Source organism: Elgaria multicarinata, chromosome 10 (assembly GCF_023053635.1).
Source record: "Elgaria multicarinata webbii isolate HBS135686 ecotype San Diego chromosome 10, rElgMul1.1.pri, whole genome shotgun sequence".
NCBI classification, from domain to species: Eukaryota; Metazoa; Chordata; class Lepidosauria; order Squamata; family Anguidae; genus Elgaria; species Elgaria multicarinata.
In genome coordinates this window covers 57,058,600-57,079,320 of record NC_086180.1, presented here as the reverse complement: position 1 = coordinate 57,079,320, position 20,721 = coordinate 57,058,600, and the positions used below count along the sequence as shown (strand labels likewise).

Genomic DNA, 20,721 nt, shown 5'->3' with positions numbered 1-20,721 from the left:
AAAAAGATTTCAATCCCTGTGTCTTCCCATGGGAAGCAGAGGTCTTCCCATGGGACGACCAAGTCAGTTTCTGTTCCAAACTCAGGTGTGAAGCTTGACTGGAGTGGATCTAATTTCATTTTAGAGAGTTGGCCAGCAATCACCTGCTTGAACACTGGCCTCTAGTTGCTTACATCTTCTGAGTCCAAGTTAGGTTTCTTCAGGAGTGGTCTAATGATCACCTCTTTTAAAAAGTCTGGTACTATGCCTTCTCTCAAGGTGAAGTTTACAACCTCCTGGTTGGAGTGAAAGCGAGCATGATTTCTTTTAAAACAACTTTTTCAGCTTAGCTTTCCAAAGCAAAAAATAGTTTGAGATTGTGTATATAAATGTTCTCATAAACACTAATCCAGGGTTGTTATGAAAAGACCAGAAGTGTTCTGGCTTTGTTTTCAAAGTCTGGCTCAAACTAGCTGCAGGCTGCTGCTGAATGGTTTTGTCAAGTACCTTTTTTTTCTATCCTGATAAATGATTCAATGGATTGCTAAGGTACTGGGCAGCCTGCATGTTTTACAGTCTGTTAATGAAAATGTGTTGAGTGTTAGAAACAAGCAGGCACTATAAACGACAATGTTTTCACCCACACAATGCTATTTTAACATTTCTGCCTCCTCTCAAATAGTCAGTGTATAGTCCTAGGGAGAGATGGACTGGGAAGAAGGAGGGAGAGGTTGCAGGCTCTTTAAATTTTTATAAATGGTGATAACTCTCAGTGCTGTTTAGGGTTGTGTCCTGTAGTTGGAGGATCTCCAAGACCCTGCATTTTGTCTCCCAATTGAAAGTGGGGATGAATTGTAGGCTTAGAGAGAGGCCACATTCAAATGAACAAAGCAGACTCCAAGATACACAGTAAGTTGGGTGGGGGGAGTATATGAGGAAGTCACACACACTCAAGAGTCCTACTGGGCCTTGGATCTGAAATTACCAAAACAATGTCTGGTAAATTTTTGAGGCTTTGAAAGAAGGTTTGGATAGTGATAGGATGGTGGAGTATGTTAATTGTTTATTTTAAAGGATGACTTGCAGCTTGCATCATATCATGCATGGTAAATGCAGTGGACCTTATTGAATCACCTTCTCTGGAGAGAAGAAGAGAAACACTGGATATAAAATGCCTTTGGGATGACTTATAACAGCACATGCTGAGTGTTTAATTGACCTCAGATCTATATTTAGGCCTGGCTGAGAATTCACAGTTGTTTCAAATATATATTGACCTTGTATGTTGTCTGTTGTCTGTTTTTATGCTTTTATGGTTTTAAATTTTGTATATCGATTTTTAATGTTCAACATTTTAACCTTTGTAAACGTTTAATCATTTGTTAAAGTTTATCATTTATTAATAGCAAGCCTATATTTGTAATGGTTTAATCATACCAGTTGTGTGATCCATACTTTCACTGAGCTTCAGTTCATTCTGGCTTAAAACAAATCTTTAGTAATTATGATTTTTCAACATTAGAAATGTAACTTGACAAATATTTTATACAGTGATCCTAATCACTGTAAACTGGGGGGAAAGGTGGTTATGTATTTGGGTAGCCCTTATTTATTTATTTTATTTATTTATTACATTTTTATACCGCCCAATAGCCAAAGCTCTCTGGGCGGTTCACAAAAATTTACCCTAGATACCCTAGCTGCAGTTATCCATGCTCTGATAACCTCTGATAACCTCTCGTCTGGATTACTGCAATGTGTTATACGTGGGGCTGCCTTTGAAAATAGTCCGGAAACTTCAGTTGGTACAAAACAGGGCAGCATGTTTGTTAACAAGGACTGGATAACAAGACCACATTAAGCCAGTCCTTTTCCAGCTTCACTGGTTGCCACTCCAGGTCCAGGCCCAATTGAAAGTGCTAGTAGTAAAGTTCAAAGCCCTAAACGGCTTGGGGCCAGGTTATCTGAAGGATCGCTTCCTCCCATATGTACCTGCCCAGACCCTAAGATCATCCTCAGGGGTCCTTCTCCGTGAGCCCCTTGCCAAAGGAAGTGAGGCAGGTAGCTACCAGGAGGAGGGCCTTCTCTGCTGTGGGACCCTGGCTATGGAATAAGCTCCCTGGCACCTACGGTACATTCTTTCTGGTGCCAGGTGAAGACCTTTTAAATTTGCATTTTAAATCTGTATTTTAAATCTCTGCACTGCTGCTCAATTTTATTCTGGTTGTACTTTTGTATTATGGTTTTATATTGTGGTTTTAAGCTTTCATATTATATTATATTTTATGCTATACTTATGTTTTTAACTTTTGGAAACTGCCCAGAGAGCTTCAGCTATTGGGCGGTATAGAAATGGAATGGAATGAAATAAATAAATAATAACCTTACACCTTGATGTAAGCAAATTTATAAACTTGATACAGTATGTTCATTCTTAGCAGAGAATAACATCAGAATTGTCATGATAACCAGTATAATCCTTGAACCTTGTGTTACCTTTTCAAAATTGTCTCCAGAGTGAAATGACTTCTAGTCAGTTCTTTGGGAATGCAAATCCTTTCTGCATTGTTGCTGCATAAAGATTAAAATTAACGTTGAAAGTATGAATAGTTATTCTGTTTTTGCCCATAACCAATTTTTGCAATGGAGTAATTGGCTCAAAATCCATATAAAATGTGTATTTAAAGATAAAGTACTTTTTAGAAATGTGTACTTTGGAAAAATGTATTTGGAAATGTATATTTAGTGAGGAAATACATTCATAAAGACGTATTCAAATATGTGTTTAAATATAAACTTTATGCAAGTTTTTTTTAAAAAAAATCACAGATAAAAGCAGAAACAGGATAGAATGGACTTACGAATGAACACATGCAAAACTGGCAAGGACTATAAACAGATTGATTTGTCTGACCCATTTTAGTACCCATATTATATATGTGGACAAACTCGAATACAAAAAGGAAGAGATTTAAAAGGACGTTTGTTAAACATCACATGTTTGAAGTTCCATATTTGTATTTCTCTCTCTTTTTATAACAACTTGCTCTGGTAACTTATCTTATGGACATCAGGAAAAACTTCCTGACTGTTAGAGCAGTACAACAACGGAACCAGTTTCCTAGGGAGGTTGTGGGCTCTCCCACACTAGAGGCATTCAAGAGGCAGCTGGACAACCATCTGTCAAGTATGCTGTAGGGTGGATTCTTGCATTGAGCAGGGGGTTGGACTCGATGGCCTTTTAGGTCCCTTCCAACTCTACTATTCTATGATTCTATGTCTGATAATGTCACAAGCTTTCACCCTGGAAAGCTAAGGTGGTGGCTCTTACTTTAACATTTTCTAGGCAAGGTGAGGAAACTGGTATTGCCATTTTCACAGTCCCCATGATAGACCAGGGTTTAACAGTACTTGTCTCAATGTACAGTTTTAAAATTGGTGGTTGGCTTTCTTCTTAAACTTGGGAGATTTGTCAATCCAGCATCTGTAGGACAGAGAAGACCCCAAGAAAATATAAGTTGCCCATGCGTGCCCTAAATTATAAAAAAAAATCCCTCCAGCTCATCTTTCCTTTATTCTTTTTCTTTTTACCAAAACAAATTAAAGTATTTGGCTTTACCCAGCAAATATGTTTCTGTGTTATTTCAGGCTGTGAGTCTTCCCTTGATCTGACATTTCAGAAGGCCATGGTTGCAGTGAATGAGATCTTTAAGACCCTCAGGGACATTACAAGAGCTCGGACACACATGAAACAGTTTAATTCTATACATATCCCAGGAAGCCATACTCAACAGGCAAGTTGATGCATATTTTTCTAATCAGTGTTACTGTATGTTGTTCTAGTACACAGCCAAAACTATATTTGGCCCAATGTGACTGCTTTTATGGGTGTTCTAATGCAGAATGTATTCTGCTTTTCTGTAAGAGGGCTCACTGAGTAATCCTTGTTTCCAGATGCTCTTCAGAGTAATTGCTTAATGTGAAGTACTTCTGTTGAATGATGGCAGCTCTAAGGTTGCCATCCACCTAGCATTGCTTCTAGACAATCCATCTCATGTAACACACAAAGGCCATAGCTAGACGGGGCGCTATCCCGGGGCGATCCCCTGGATCGTCCCTGTGCATCCACATGACACACAGGGGATCCTGGTTGCAGGGGGGGATGATCCCTCACTTTCCCCGGGATATCGCTTTCAGCCTGCCTTTTCCGCTGTCTCGGGATGATCCTGAGACCACAGAACGTGTGGGCAGGTGTAGCACTTTATCCCGGCTCCTCACGGTTTCTCACTAAGGGGCTCTGCGCCCATCGGGGCTTGGGGTGGGGGGAGCGGGGAAAAATTGTTCTAAATAAAAAAAACACCATTTGCGTACGAACACTCCTGCGCTTGTCTCCTTTAAAAATAAAAAACAAAATAGAGGGCGCAACGTCATCTTCCTCCGAGGTCGTCGCACGCTGCATGTAAACGGGGGGGGGGGAGATCTTGCATTAACAATATCGCGAGATCCTCACCCCTCTGTTGCGCTAGACCCGTAGGTCTAGCTGAGGCCAAAGTTTGGAATATCCTTCCACAGAAAACAAAAATAGAGCTAAGTCTGTTGCATCTTTCTTGGCTCAGTGAAAATGTAAACAAGTGTGTCGTAGGAAGATTTGGATGGCGAGTCTACATTTTCTTTGTGGCTATATAGAAGAAAAAGAATTGTATTTGACATTGTAATCTGCTTGACATGAAAAAGTGTCTATCTAATGGGTATAATTGCTTTAGAAAATCATTTTCCCCCAAGTTATTCAGTTTAAGTACCGAACTTCTCATTTGTTTTTCTTTTTTGTATCAAAGGTATGTGTCACTTCCATTTATCATTTCCACAGCATAATTCTTACATGTGTTTTCTAAGAAAACTAGAGATTGATATTCCTGGAATAGAAAGAGTAAGGAGATGTTGCCTGCTGCAAATGGAACATATTAATTAACTTTTATACATTGTAATGCTTGCCACTGAAATTATTATTGTTCATTGTCATTGCTTTAGACCTATAATAATAAATGCAGAAAACTTCATATACCGAATAAGATCAGAGTTTTCACTAAAAATGCTTCTCAGGTTTTGTGCCTTGTTTATTTTAATTACATTGTGATCGAATCTTCAGATTTGCTGCATCTGCAAATACAGGTTTAAATAAAGGATGTGCCATCCCTTTCACCAGGGTGATCTTACGAAGTCGTAAGCGTATATGCCAATACGGATATTTATATACCACTGTGTAGATGTGGTATATAAAGTGGTTTTCCCATTTTCAAAACAATACTTTCTCAGTAATGACTAATATAGTATGCCAAAACAGGATCACGATAGAAGAGCATTTAAAAGGCGAGATAAAGCCATCAGTAAAATGAAACCTTCTAAAAACCACCCACATTTACGTTCAGGTTGTATCCCCACATTTACTGGATTAGAACCTCTGTGTTAGATGCTGCACATAGGACTTCTCATTGCTGTGGTGGTGGTGGGGAGCTGAGAGCAGGAAAGGAAACTTGAGGGCAGTGCTGCACCTTCTTGGGCTTCCCTCTTGGCTGGTTAGCACCCTTCTCAGTGCTGAATGAGGGTGCTCCAGATGCTTCTGTGTTTATCACTGATGTCTATGCAATTCTTTCATTTGGTGTTGAGAGGCATCCTCCTCCTTGGTTGTGGGGACAATAGGATATTCAAACAAACACCCCTCAAATGTTGAGGGAATGAGTAAGTCATGCCTGCCTTACACATATACATGCCACCGCCAGTGAGCACACAACCACATCCCTGGCTGCACATGTGAGGAGGCACTACATGGCTATTCTGCCTTTCCCTTCCTTGGTAGATTTTTGTGATAAGAAAACAAATGGAAGAAGCAGTGGGAAAACACAGGAGGGTTACAAAAGCAAGACAATGTTGTCTGGAGCCCTGTCAGATTTCATGAGCGAGGTGTGGTGATTTCACCTTAAACACCTCATCTGCCCTTGGTGAGCAAGATTAGCTAAATATGCTGATTTTGACCTAGTTCAGACAATCAGCAAGGAGGAATGAATAAGCATGCTGTCTCACAACCAGTCACCTGCTTCTGCTTTGTTAACAACCCAGGAATGCCCCATTCCTGGATTGTTCACTGTGACGTGCAAACCCAGAATTCTGGGTGGTTGAGAGGGAAACAATCCAGAATTTTAACCCATGGTTTTTGTTGTTGTAGGGTTAAAACTCTGGGCTGTTTCTTCCTCAATAACTGAGAGTGTTATTGATGCAACAATGAGGGGGGTTCCTGGGTTGTTTTCTAAACCAGATGCAAAGTGGGAGTGGGCAGGAGGCTGCGAAATCACATGCTCCTGCACAGTCTCAATGACCCATGGTTTAAATGACCCATGGGTTATCCTTATGTGTGAACTGGGACAATACCTTGTCTCAAGCTGGGGACACAGTATTAAACATATATTGTATGCCCCATCTCTCTACTCACCCCCATCACCTACCCATTATCTCAGCAGACAAGACACCAGTGCAAACAAGGCATTGTCTACTTCAGTTGGTCTGGTGCAAACAATATTTTCTTATTTGTCCTTTTATTTTTAGTAATTCTTACATTCACCATGAAAAAATCCCATGCAATGAGTTCCACAAGTAAGCTGCGTACTATTGAATCACTTTCCTTACTTTGAATGTATTCTTTTTGCAGGCCTCTTATAAACCATTGCTGAAGCAAGTGGTGGAGGACATATATAACCCTGATCGACCTGACCCTATTGATATTGAACATATGTCTTCTGGGCTCACAGACCTTCTCAAAACAGGATTCAGTATGTTTATGAAGGTAAAGCTGCTATCCAAACGTTATAGATCTTAACTTTGAGAAAGGATGGGGCCACATTCTAAAAGTTGTTGAGAAACAAAATCCCCTCGTGGTGTCCTCATTCATGGGAACGGTGGGCATAAAAAGCAAGGTCACTGTCCTACCTCTTCCCCCTTCCTCTCATTATTTTCTCACACATTCCCACTTATTAACCTTTGCCAACTGGGAAGCAGCAGCTTACCAACCATGCATTCACATTCTTAATGTTTATATTCAATTGGTAAGTTAGTATTTCATATATTTCAATGCCTCCCTAAATTGCTGTCTGCCCACACATTCTACACCATGGTTTCAACATTTTCAGAAATCTTACATCTCTACAGAAATTGCACTTACTATTGGTTTAGTTTTAAGAAGACAATCTCTGCCATGACTGTCCCATTTTAGTGTATAAGAGATCTGGAATGCGAGATACAAATTTTTGTATGTCAGTCCCTCACAATTATGAATTTTGGGGAAATAAGGGGGAGAAAATACAAATATATTTGGAATGCCTATGATGGCAAAATGCCATGGCCTTCCTCTAAAACTGAGGGCTGAAAACATTAGGGTAAAAGTATGGAGCGTTTACACCCAATGTTGGGTTCATTTGGCCTGCTTTCCTAAAGAGAGCTATTGGCAGTTCCCTCCACCACCATCCAACAATGACTTTAGTGTGTTTCAGCCCTCTTTCAGGGGGCATTATGCCATCTTTTTTCCTTAATGAATTTTCTGCGGTAAGAAAAAAGACAGAAGAAGCATGGGAGGAACACAGGAGGATTATGAATGGAAGTCGACAACACCTGCATTCCCTGTAAAATTCTGTGATTGAGGCAGGGTGATCGTTTGATCATAACCTCAACTGGAAGCTCGCAAAGTATTCTCAGATTGATTTTTCAGAAAGGTGGGTAATCCTGGCATTTAGACCAGGTTCTGAAGAGACAGTGGGGAAACCTGGGAGGATTACAAGTTGAAGACAACATCTTCTGGACACCCAGTGAAGCCAGGCTTCCTAAGAAAGGCCTAAATGAACAGACAGTTAAAATCTCAGAAAAATCTTGGTTGAAATTGTTATTGAAGTATGATTTTAGTGTGGAGGTTCTAAACATTTCCAGTTCTAATATAAGTAAAGTTTTTAAACAAAGATTACTTGATACCAGAGCACAGGTGGGCATACCTGCCCTGTCAAACACAAGGCCTTTGAAGTGGTTAGTGAGGGCTAAAACCCAATTTCAGGAAGGAAAATATCTCTTCTTCCCCGTCAAAAGGGGCCAACTTATGGCCTTTACCTATCTTCGATTCACGCAAATGGACACAATGATGCAAAAAGGAAGATTCTGGGGCATTCCAGTGCAAGACAGACTTTGTATATGTGGTGCATCTGAAGTGGAAGATCTGGCCCACTATTTACTGGAATGCCAGTTATAATACAGTTGTAGGGAACATTATTTGCCACCATTTCTTGGCCGTATGAGAAATTCGGTGGTTGAGGACAAGCTGCATTTTCTCTTAAGTAGATCTAATCAGTTTGTGACTCAGAGGATTCCTCTTTTTGCACTTAAGGTGGCCAGTTTAAGGAAAACAGAAAAACGCCTCATTAAATGAGCCATGTCACAGCTTTTAATTCATGTGGAGCCTCAATAGGAGCATAAAAACTCATTTTATTGAAAGGTATATGTAGTTTTATCTTTTAAAATATTTTATTACTTCATTTTTAGACTTTTTAAAAGTTAGTTTCATGTTTTAAGATTCATGTATTTATTGTTTGTTTTTAACACATGCTTACTGTGTGTGAAATGGTCTGAAGACTTATTCAATAAAACTTTGATTGATCTGGACACCCTAAAATCCTCATCTGAATCATCCAGATCTATTTATCAGAATTATCCCCTGTACCTTTTGCACATTGGTAGATGACCTAATTGAGATGATTGCATATAAACCAGGATATGAGGGTCTGTGTCCCAAAGTTCTGATTCTGCAGGGAAAGTGCAAGTTTCTCTGTCAAATGCAAACCATTCATTATCAGTCCATTCCAGAATCAAGATCGCTGCACCCTTCACTTCATAATACACTTCCAAAATCCATCTGTTCATTCATACATTTGGCATCCAGTGGTGAAAATAATTAGTCTACTAAGCAATCAAAGGATTTGTCTACTTCACGGGCCTTAACTCAGCATTACCCAGCCAGGTGCCCACCTTCAGATCTGCTGGACTGCAACTCCCATCATCCCCAGCAGCGTGGCCTATGGCTGCTTTAACTTAAGTCAGAAAATAAGATGGGAAAGAAACAGTAGGAACAGATGGCGTGAAAGAGAGGATAACATTCACTTTCTTCACTGTTTTTTCCCCCCCACAGTATATTTTTAAACACCTCTCCTCGCAAATACTTGAAGCAGTACTCAATGTTTTCCAAAGATTAAAGCTCTTAAGAACAAGCACAGAAGGTAGAGAGTTATGCAGTCAATTGGTGTTAAAATGACAAAATAGCTCTCTCAAAATAGCCTTCCATTGAAACTGGGGTGGGAGGGAATCAAGCATAACAAAGCACTGAGACTAAATCCTCATGTTTCAGCAAATTGTGAATCACTTCTTTTTCATCACTTTGCAGTTCTGAAGTATCAGGAAGTATCTCCTTTGGGACCAAGATATCTTCCCTAACCCTCCCAATCAACTACCAACTTCTTGATCCACAAAAAGGGATGGGATTGGTAGAATTGGGATTCGCAGCAGTGTCTTTCTGTCCTGTCCGTACCCCAATTCTCTGTGTTTTTATGTACTACTAGTTCCAGATAATGTAATCCTATCTAATTGTTTTAAGGGGAGCTTTAATAAAGGTTTATGCTGGAGTCTGTTCCTGACTGGGACACCTGGGAGCTTCTCCCCCTTGTGGTGGCACAGATATTGTGAAGAGGGGATGCTTAACAAGTGGAGTATGTGTGAAAAGCTCGTCCTGTGAGGACATCTTATCAATCTGGTTCTCAGCCAAGAACAAGTGCCTCCCACAGAGTCATTGTTTTCAAATCCATTCTGTTGAAATTATCATGATGGGTTTGTTTGTTGACTCTTCGTGACTTCATGGACCAGCCCATGCCAGAGCTTTCTGTCAGCGGTCGCCACCCCTAGCTCCCCCAAGGTCAAGTCTGTCACCTCCAGAATATCATCCATCCATCTTGCCCTTGGTCGGCCCCTCTTCCTTTTGCCCTCCACTTTCCCTAGCATCAGCCTCTTCTCCAGGGTGTCCTGTCTTCTCATTGTGTGGCCAAAGTACTTCAGTTTTGCCTTTAGTATCATTCCCTCAAGTGAACAGTCTGGCTCTATTTCCTGGAGTATGGACTGGTTTGATCTTCTTGCAGTCCAAGGCACTCTCAGAATTTTCCTCCAACACCACAGTTCAAAAGCATCTATCTTCCTTCGCTCAGCCTTCCTTATGGTCCAGCTCTCACAGCCATAGGTTACTACGGGGAATACCATTGCTTTAACTATGCAGACCTTTGTTGTCAGTGTGGTGTCTCTGCTCTTAACTATTTTATCAAGATGGGTTAGCATGCCTTAAAAGCAACAGAAGACTGTTTCCTGTGTTGTAATACAGTGTCATATATTGCTATAAAAACCCCAAATGCAACTAGTCTCCAAAAACCCATCCTAACCTGCTGCATTTTCTATGCTGGGTGTACAGGAGGGATTTTCACCTTCCTCTATAGTTTCTATGCTGGGCACAGAGGAGGGAGCAAGCGTTTCACCCCTCTTCCGCCAACCCACTTGCTTGCCTATATGGAATTCCTTATCATCTGTGGCTACCAGGTGAGCGTTTGAATACAAGGCTGCACTAATGCCCCTCTGTGATGCCCCAGAAGGCACCCTGAGAAGTGCCTTCTTCTTTGAGAAGTTCCTTCATATTGTTCCTGACAAATAATTTGTCACAGAGAATATGAATAAAAGTATAATTTAGGGTTGCCATAGAGATGCTGTAAGCCGTATCCTATTTTGGTGGCAGCTGTTCTCTGGTTATTCAAGTATGAAGTATGTTATTAAGTTCTTGATTAGATGTTCAAGTGTTGATATAATTGAAACATCACTCACTTAGGAACATGAGCTGAATTTCCAAATGTAGTTGCATATTATGTTTTTAATCTTTGTAAACCGCCCAGAGAGCTTTGGCTATCGGGTGGTATATAAATGTAATAAATAAATATTAGTTGCTGTCCCACACAGTTTGTCCTTACTCAGCCCTTATGGCAGACTGAGGCTTATTTAATGTACATCATCTCTGCAGCATCTGTACCACAGTGGCAGCCACTCAGTTACTTTTCCAAATTGTATCCTACGTTTTTTCACCACCATTTATGAGATAAGAAAGTTTGTCCTGGGATCCTTCCATTCCTGTTGCTTTGCTGCCTGTGCCCATTTAGCCTGTTATAAAGACTATGTGCTGCCATTTAAGCTTGTTTAATCTGATTTTCTTTCATAAAAAATGAAGCTGCACATCTTGTGGGAACGATTAACAAGCTCTGTCCAGGAAGGTGACAGGCAAGCAAATCCTCCTATAACTCCCAAAGGACAGCACAGTTTTCACATTAGCAACCATGTTGTGGGAGTAAAACAGGACAAGAGATATGGGAGGCAGGAAGATAAATATTTTGTAAACAGCGCAAACCAAACCACACAAAATGTAATTAGGAAATCCTGCAGTCACAGACATTATTCAAGTTCACATAAATGTATATTGGGAATATGTCTTGGGACAGGAAGTTCTATCTATAAACTACCAGCATCTTTATATAAAGCATCGCCAAGAGATACTATGAAAATCATGTTCTCTAATGCTAATATAAATTCTGTGACTTTGCCCTACTGCATCTTTTTTTTCAGTTAAGTAGTTTTCTGGTTGGACATTCTCCCCCATGCATTGCCTCCCCATCTATCGGATTCTGTTAACACAGAATCAAATAAACCTGTTAAATCTTATTCTGATAACACAGATCCCTGCCTTTTTTGCCCTGGTGAGCATTAAGTATAGCTTAAATAATCTTCACAATTAACAATTGTAACTGAGATCTACAAACCAACAAACCAGTATCACTGGAGCCAACTAAACATAGGTACATCACACTTTGTATTATTTATTTATTTATTTTAGCGTTTTTATGCCGCCCTTTAGCCAAAAAGTCTCTCAAGGCGGCTTACAAAAATATTTCTTACAACAGTCCCTGCCCCACAGGCTTACAATCTAAAAAGCATGACACAAAAGGAAAGGGGATTGGGGGGGAGGGCGAAGAAAAGCAAATCCAGGCACTAGATTCTTAGGCCTTAGCTAGACCTAAGGAGTATCCCAGGCAAATGGAGGGGTCATCCCTGCCTGCTCCCGGGATCCCTTGTGTGTATCATTTGGATGCACAGGGATGATCCTGGGACAATCCCAGGATATAGGCCTGGTCTAGCCATGGCCTTAGTTGCAAAGTTCAGCAGTGAAAGTTGGTAGCAGGAGCGAGGGGGCTCTCAGCTGGAGCTGGACCCAGGCACGATGGAAAGGTACCTAGTTGCTGCTTCCTCCCTCGCTGGTGGCCTCTCAAATGTAATGTCTCAGGTTTCTATAACCAGGATGAGGAGAGACAGATTACAATCACTCCAGAGACCAATGAAATATATATTTAACAGAATTTATTTTAAGAAGATTTAAGAAATACTAACATGAACAAAACAGTTAACATCACTATGAATCAGTTCTATTCAACTCTTTTCTTCAACCCACAGTTCTCTTTTCAGGTGCCAGTGTCAGGTTTACTGGACCAGCAACAGAGGTGTATCCCTATTCGCTTGTCTCTCTTGCATAGGTGCACACTTCAGTAAACTGCAGCCTGTCGCCTTCTTCTTCTCCTCATGACGTTGTTAATTTCTCTCTCTTCCTCCTCCTCCTCTCTCCCAACTCAACTGCCCTTATTCAACAGCCGTTTTTGCTCTTCCCTCACTCCATTCTTTGCCACTTAATTCAGCCAACATTCCAAGGCCCTCAGAGACAGGCATTACATACTTCTTCCCCGTCTAATGATACATGTCCCCATGTATCCTGTATGGTCAGCCAGTGATCCCATTACTTTCATTAACTCTGAGATTCACACACGCACACACACACACACACACACACTGCATTATTAGAGAAAGAGATTAAGGCCATGAGCAAGAGTGTCAATATATAAAACGCATTGCACAATAAATTGACTTTGGTGCACTTTCTGAGATCTTCTCCCCTTTTGATCCTGCATTTGATACCTTCCCTTCTTCTTCCATCAATTTGAACCTTTCCCACCAGTGACTCCTACTTTATTTATTTATTTATTTATTTATTACATTTTTATACCGCCCAATAGCCGAAGCTCTCTGGGCGGTTCACAAAAATTAAAACCACAGTAAAACACCCAACAGGTTAAAACACAATTATGAAATACAATATAAAAAGCGCAACCAGGATAAAACCACACAGCAAAGTTGATATAAGATTAAAATACAAAGTTAAAACAGTAAAATTTAAATTTAAGTTAAAATTAAGTGTTAAAATACTGAGTGAATAAAAAGGTCTTCAGCTGGCGACGAAAGCAGTACAGTGTAGGCGCCAGGCGGACCTCTCTGGGGAGCTCGTTCCACAACCGGGGTGCCACAGCGGAGAAAGCCCTCCTCCTAGTAGCCACCTGCCTCACTTCCTTTGGCAGGGGCTCATGGAGAAGGGCCCCTGTAGATGATCTTAAGGTCCGGGTAGGTACTTATGGGAGGAGGCGTTCCTTCAGATAACCTGGCCCCAAACCGTTTAGGTCTTTAAATGTCAATACCAGCACTTTGAATTGGGCCCGACCTGGACTGGCAGCCAATGAAGTTGTAAAAGGACTGGCGTAATGTGATCTCGCCGGCCAGTCCCTGTTAATAACCTTGCTGCCCTGTTTTGCACCAGTTGAAGTTTCCGGACCGTTTTCAAAGGCAGCCCCACGTATAACGCATTGCAGTAATCCAAACGAGAGGTTATCAGAGCATGGATAACTGTAGCTAAGCTATCTCTGTCCAGATAAGGGCGCAGCTGGTATATCAGCCTGAGCTGATAAAAGGTGCTCTTTGCATACAATTCCCATTTGTTCTCAGTACAAATAATTTGAATCAAAGCACCAAAGTGTGTGTGTAAGAGTTACATGTGCCTTTGCTTCTTGTAGTGCCAAATTAGAGGTGCCTATATCCTAAGCCATCTCTCCCTAACCCAACATGAAGGACAACACGGAAAAATGAGAGAAGGAAAAAGTTGTCATGTTTCTTCTCTTTCTCTAATGCTGCCTCAATCATGAACAGTGCCAGCCATTTTTGGCTGACAGATTAATGTGAAAGTAAAGCTCAGCACAGAGTATAGCTAGCATCACTCACTAGTTGCTGCTGTATATCAACATGTAAACAGAAAAGGTCAATCTTTTGGTTAAACTAGCCAAGCTTGCTCTGTAAAGTTTGAGTGAACCTTAGTAACTGATCTGCAATAATGTCTTTGCAATCATAGGATTTTCTGTTAGCAGGAGATTTTGAGCACTAAACCCATGGAAATGTTTGTGTGGCCTTTCTTGGAAAGGAAGTTCTTTTATTATCAATGAATTCTTGGTTCCTAAAAGTCATAGAAATGTAGGAATGCTGATGACAGAAATGTGTTTCTAATGGTACATTTAGGGCTGTTGTTGGAAACAAAATTTTGGACTAGGTGGCCCTTGGTCTGATCCAGCAAGAGTGTTCCTATGGCACATAAATCCCACAGGGTCTTAAATCTGGCAGTAGCACTATCATATCAAAATATCCCATATATACATATAATTCCTTTTTTATTCTCCACTTCTTAGGAGCTCAAGGTCCTCACACGCACGCACACACACACACACACACACACACTCTTCACATACACATGCAAACACACAATAACCCTGTGAGGTTGTGCCAAAATAAAAAGCGGGAGCCCAGTGCACTACGCTTGCAGGCTGAGGAATTGCATTTCTTATGAAACACACCCCGCTGGAGAAATTGACTTGATGTATACAACAAGACAGCATGGAGACTCCTCAGACTATCCAATCTTAATAGATGGAAAATTCCATTGTAGCCTCAACTATGATAATAGGTTTACAAAAGCTTGTCATTGAGAATTCCATTCCAGTGTTTCGGCATGCATTTAGCCACATGGCATGAGTATCTTCAAAACAAAAAATCTTTATGTAATTGTACTAATTGCTTTAAAAAAAAACCACTCTACCACACCCCAGTTCATTACACAATTAACTTTTCATCCAATATTGTTCTCTTCCAAGAAAAAAAAATACACACACACATACACAGCATAAAAAATTAAAGGTTCCAAAAACCTCTTTCGTGGTAGTTTTAATTGAAAAGTTGCATGCCTAAGCAACCCACATTTTAATATGCATTTCTGAAATCCGAAGTATGACTTTCAAATCCTTGAAAAGAGAGGATGTAGGTATCATACACATTTTGTGGAAATGTAGATATGTGGACTTTACTAGGGGGGAAAACACTAGGAAAATATAAAGGATAGAAACTCCCATTAAGACCTATTGTAATACTTTGGGGCTACTGAAAAATTATTTTAGGAATACACACAGTACTTTAGCTGGGCATTTATCTACCAACTTCCATTCAAATATTACTTAGAATCATAGAATCATAGAATAGCAGAGTTGGAAGGGGCCTACAAGGCCATTGAGTCCAACCCCCTGCTGAATGCAGGAATCCACCCTAAAGCATCCCTGACAGATGGTTGTCCAGCTGCCTCTTGAATGCCTCTAGTGTGGGAGAGGCCACAACCTCCCTAGGTAACTGATTCCATTGTCGCACTGCTCTAACAGTCAGGAAGTTTTTCCTGATGTCCAGCTGGAATCTGGCTTCCTTTAACTTGAGCCCGTTATTCTGTGTCCTGCATTCTGGGAGGATCGAGAAGAGATCCTGGCCCTCCTCTGTGTGGCAGCCTTTTAAGTATTTGAAGAGTGCTATCATGCAAAATACTGGAAGCAAACACAATTACCTGCAATTAATGTGCTGAGAAAATTTGGTCATGTGAATGAATAAGGTTAGGCTCTAGAAACTAGGGCTGTGCACAGACCCTCCCCCCCCCGATCCTCTTCGGATCCTGATCTGCAACTTTCTGATCGGGTCCGCTCCGCGCCGATCCGTCAGTGGTCCGCTTTGCTTTGCTGTGGAGCTCCAGATCTGAATCGAAGCTCCGCAGTGGCGGCGCCAGGTAAGGCCCCCCTCCCTCCTCCCCCTTACCTGCATCCATCCGCAGTCCCGGCGGCTGCTTCAACTGAGCCCGAGGACTCAAACCAGAAGACCAGGCCGCAGCGGCCTGGTCTTCCGGTTTGAGTCCTTGGGCTCAGTTGAAGCCACTGCCGGACTGCAGACGGGCGCAGGTAAGACCCTTCCCCCCTGCCCCCTTACCTGGCTCTGACACCGTCGGCGCACGGGCAGCGGCGGTGGCAGGGCCAGGTAAAAAAAAAACTTGCGCACACCACTTACCTGTTCCTTCGTGGCCCGTCGCCAGCTTCACAAGAGCCCACGGCTCAACCCAGAACTGTAAGCCCTGCTTGGGGTGCTTCTAGACAGGGTGGATAAATTAAAAAATTTAAAAATAAAAGAAATAAAAAAAGAAAAAAAAAGAATCGGATTTTTAAAATTTAAATCAGATTATTAGAATTTAAATTGGATTTTTTAAATAAGATGCTTTTTGAGGAAAAATCTATCTAAAGATAGTTTTCTATTTAAGATACATTATAGTTCAAAGGTTATGCATCATGAAATAAGGATTAGTTTTTAATTATGTAGCATGAGGCTGATAGTTCACCTTGCAATAATTTCATAATTATCTATCTATGATGTGTTTCTAATAGTATAGCCAAATCAGTATTTTTTTTATATAACTGTAGAACTAATCTGAAAAGTTGCTATTCTAAAAATGAAACCTTCATCTGGTTGTAAATATTAAGATTATACCAGCAAGAATGAGTATTTGGTAACCTTCCCACTCATGATTCCCAGCAACTGCTGTACATAAGCATATCTCCTAGGATACTGGAGGCAGCATGTAGCCATTGTAATCAGTAGCTATTGATAGCCTTATCCTTCTTTAGGATAATCCATAATTCCTGATCATTGGCTATGCTGGCTGGGGAGGGTGAGAGTTGTAGTCTGAAACATCTGGAGGCACAAGGTTGCCTATCCCTACTCTACTGAGTCTAAGATCTTAGTCTGATACTAGTTCGCTGGAAAGCTACTTTGACAGAGGACTACTAGAAGCAGAGTCCAGCCCACTTCGCCTGTTGACAAGACCTCATTAGGTTGGATCGAGACTGAGCAGCCTTACTGAAATCAGTGTTAGTCATGACTAACTTAAAACCCACTGATTTCAGTGTCCAACCCATTGTCAGAGATGCTGCTCGGCCGCACCAATCTTGGCAAGGGGGGTGGCAGATGGCCACTTGAGCCCAAATTTAGCCTAAGGACTTCCAGTTGCTGGCCCCTGGGGAACGTATTTTAGCAGTAATTCCTAGAAGCCAATATTCATGTTTATAATCTGTATAAATATTTATTCTTAAACCTTTGTCAACTAAGCCTAAACAAGTCACTGGAAAGTTCAGTGGTTCATGCAGCTGCACTGCTCAGCAATTTTAGAAGTTAATTTGACCTACTTTTCCAGTGTAGCTGCTAAAACCTTTCATGTACCCTGATTATTATTTTATTTACAGTACAGGAAGATCTTGGTTCTTGCTGGGACAGATAATTAAGATAATGTTGTCATTCTGCACAGTGTTTTGCACTGGAAATGGAATAGAAGGCAGGAAAAGGGCAGATCATTTCCATCAGTCTCTTGTTTTACTCAGAAGGCAATTTGTGCACAGATGCTACGAGCACAGTGCGTCAGACAGAATGCTGAGTCTGAACATTGACAGAGCCACCATGTAGCAAACAATTTCACAAGGATCCAGACATCGCCATCTTTAATTTGTAGCCTTCCTGCGTTTTCCTGCCACTACCTCATGGGATTGTAATGAATTTAAAACATGGTGAGGATGGGTTTCAGTTTGCCTTGAGCCTTTGTAATAGACAAAAAGGAAATGCATAACTTACAGTGAAATCCTAGGCATGTCTACTCAATAGTAAGCCCCACTGAGTTAAAATAGACTTACTCACCAGGTAAGTGTATAGAATTTTAGTCTCAGCACACTATAACCGTGTTTGTCAGAGCTCACAGCAAAAAAAAGAGAGGAAAGAAAACATCACCTTCACATTGTCTGCCTGCCCCTCTTTCCTCCTCTGTAGGTGGCCATTATCTGATTGCCAATTAGCTGTGCTAATTTCAAACTGTATGAGTTCAAGAGTTGTGCACCTGGGAAGACTACTTGACTGTGATGTCAGGCTTACTAAAAACAACCTTGTTGAGAGAAAAAAAGAGACCCTACGAATCCTTCTTTCTGAGGCTGAAATTAGCTTCTGAGGATCATGAAACAGAAAATATTTGAAGCCCATGATGTGTTTGATAAATTAAGGGCATAATCCTATTTATGTTTAAACCGGGGGGGGGGGGGAGTCGTACAACTCCCAGCATTTCCAACCACCATTTAGAGATTTGTAGAACTTTTTTTTCTGTATGAACATGCCTAGGATTGCACCCTTAATTAATAAATAAAGACAAGGAAGTAAATTATGTTGTAATAGCAATAGAATTTACATGAACACAGCCTTGTATTTAAGTACTCGCCTAGTAGCCATTGTCAACAAGGAATTGTATGCAGGTAAGCATGTGGGTTGGTGGAGAAAAGCCAGACTGCTCTGATCCTCCTATGCCACCAGCATAGAAACCAAGCAGGCTGCTAGAAAGGGGGAAGCCTCCTTCTCAAGACCTAGCATAAAAATGCAGTGAGGTGCTGAAAGAGAGATGGCACACATCTCCATCCCTCGTCTACTGGCCCCCAGTAGGCTAGTAAAAAGCTTTGCAGGCTTGGCTAGAAATGTTTTGTGGGCTCATTGACAAGACGGCATTCTCTCCTCTTAATAGGTGAGCCGCCCTCATCCTAGTGATCATCCTCTAGTGATCATCTTCATGGTTGGTGGAGTGACCGTGTCTGAAGTCAAAATGGTAAAGGACCTTGTCACGGCACAAAAGCCTGGAGTACAGGTACAGAATCGTCTAATAACAGTGACTTTTCCTTTGGAATAACAAGGCCATCTCTTCATACTGATGTAGTTCAGTGAGATGTGATGCTTTCTGGGGTCACAAAAGGCTTGATTTGGGGTTTAACAAAATGACACTCTCTGCGGATGAACAGAAAAATAGGAAAGAGTCAAACCGATGCCCTTATTCCTCCGCTCCAAATGTAGCAGAGGATGACCCAAACCTGGAAAGTTGCAAGCTATGTCATGGAATCCTGTGGTAGTATGAGTGAGCTGCACCATTTCCAAAGTCAGGGAGGGAGCATGCAAGATAGAATGCTGACTGCTAGAAGGAAAGGAGAGAGACAGATAAGTATGGGGATGGAAACTGTTGACCAACTAGGATTCTGCCCCCCCCCTCCCCCGGAGCAAACAACACTCAAAACAACAGTCTGTTACAGTCCTACCATACTGGCAACTGGATACAGAAAAAGCAGGAGACATCAGAAAGATGCAAGCCCAGCAGGGAACTCATGCCAATTTGGCTGGGATGAGGAACATGGAGCCCTGAAGCTATGGAGGAGTTTAGAGGTTAAATACAATATCATGTGAGCAGATTTCCGCTCACATAAGTTCCCCTTGCTTTCCTCCCTATTGCAGGGAGGGAAGTGCAGGGGGATGAAGGGGGGAACGGAAATCATTGTGTCAACAGTTTACATTCCACTGCTTGGCTTCAACCCTATAGTGTTGGCTCCAACCCTACGGTACCATGAGAATGTCACCAAGCAGCTTCCTGCTAGGGTCTCCCAATCCCTTTTGGACAGTGGTGTCATCAGACAAGCCTCCAAGCACAGAAGTGCTGGATTACCATATTTTGAAAAAGTGGAATGATTCACATTACCATCTAAAGAGTGCCCCCTTCCCATAAGACCATTTAGTTCACTCTAAAATTGCCTAACTGCTTTTGAGCTCTCAGAAGCCCTGCCCATCTACCTTCAAGAACTCTAGAGACATGGATGGGGGGGGGGGGGGCTGCTTTTAGGAATCTAGGAAGCTGGGCTAGCACTGGTTTTCAGGCTTCAGCAACATGACGCGGCTTTTCAGTGTGAATTGCTCAGCAAATGTTTGTGTATGTACTACAGCCAGCTCCAACCTGGTGCTTTCCAGATACTTTGGACCACAACCCCCAGGATTCCTGATGATTGGCCGTGCTGGCAATGCTGAGTTGTAGTCGGACGCATCTGGAAAGCACCACATATGGGAAGGCTGATGTACCGTAAAACTTCACAGCACACACGTGGTTTCCTTGTGAGTGAGTGGCTACAACTATAAACTTTTTTACAATTGCAAAGAGATGCCAAGGGATTCCCAACTCTTCCTCTCACAAATTCAGTGTCTTTGAGGGTGGACTAATTTATCTTAAAGGGAAAGGTTGCAATGGTTTTCTTCAAAGCTTCACCGGTGATACAGACATACATCTTACCCCAGCCCATGGTACATAAGTAACATGTTTGTGCTCTACAGATGGCATGCAAGCACTGCTGCATACATCAGGCATGCCACAGTTTTGCTCCATGAAAATGTTGGAGTGGGGGATAACACTGAGTACCTACAGGGCTGGAAAGCATGCCTTCTGTGTGTTAATGGCATTCTTGAGTTAAGAGTCCATTTAATCATTCCAGAGATTTAAATGCCTCCTCTAGCAACACATTT

The 20,721-nt window shown here is 41.5% G+C and overlaps 1 protein-coding gene across 1 annotated transcript in view; it reads left to right on the top strand.

Annotated features, from left to right (window-relative positions):
* The window catches only part of SCFD2 (sec1 family domain containing 2), a 189,363-nt gene that overhangs the window by 162,843 nt on the left and 5,799 nt on the right, over positions 1–20,721 (top strand). The window contains exons 6-8 of the mRNA XM_063135774.1: positions 3,628–3,773; positions 6,680–6,814; positions 18,914–19,033. Of these exons, the coding sequence (XP_062991844.1) occupies positions 3,628–3,773; positions 6,680–6,814; positions 18,914–19,033 (401 nt within the window). The remainder of the gene's footprint in view (positions 1–3,627; positions 3,774–6,679; positions 6,815–18,913; positions 19,034–20,721) is intronic.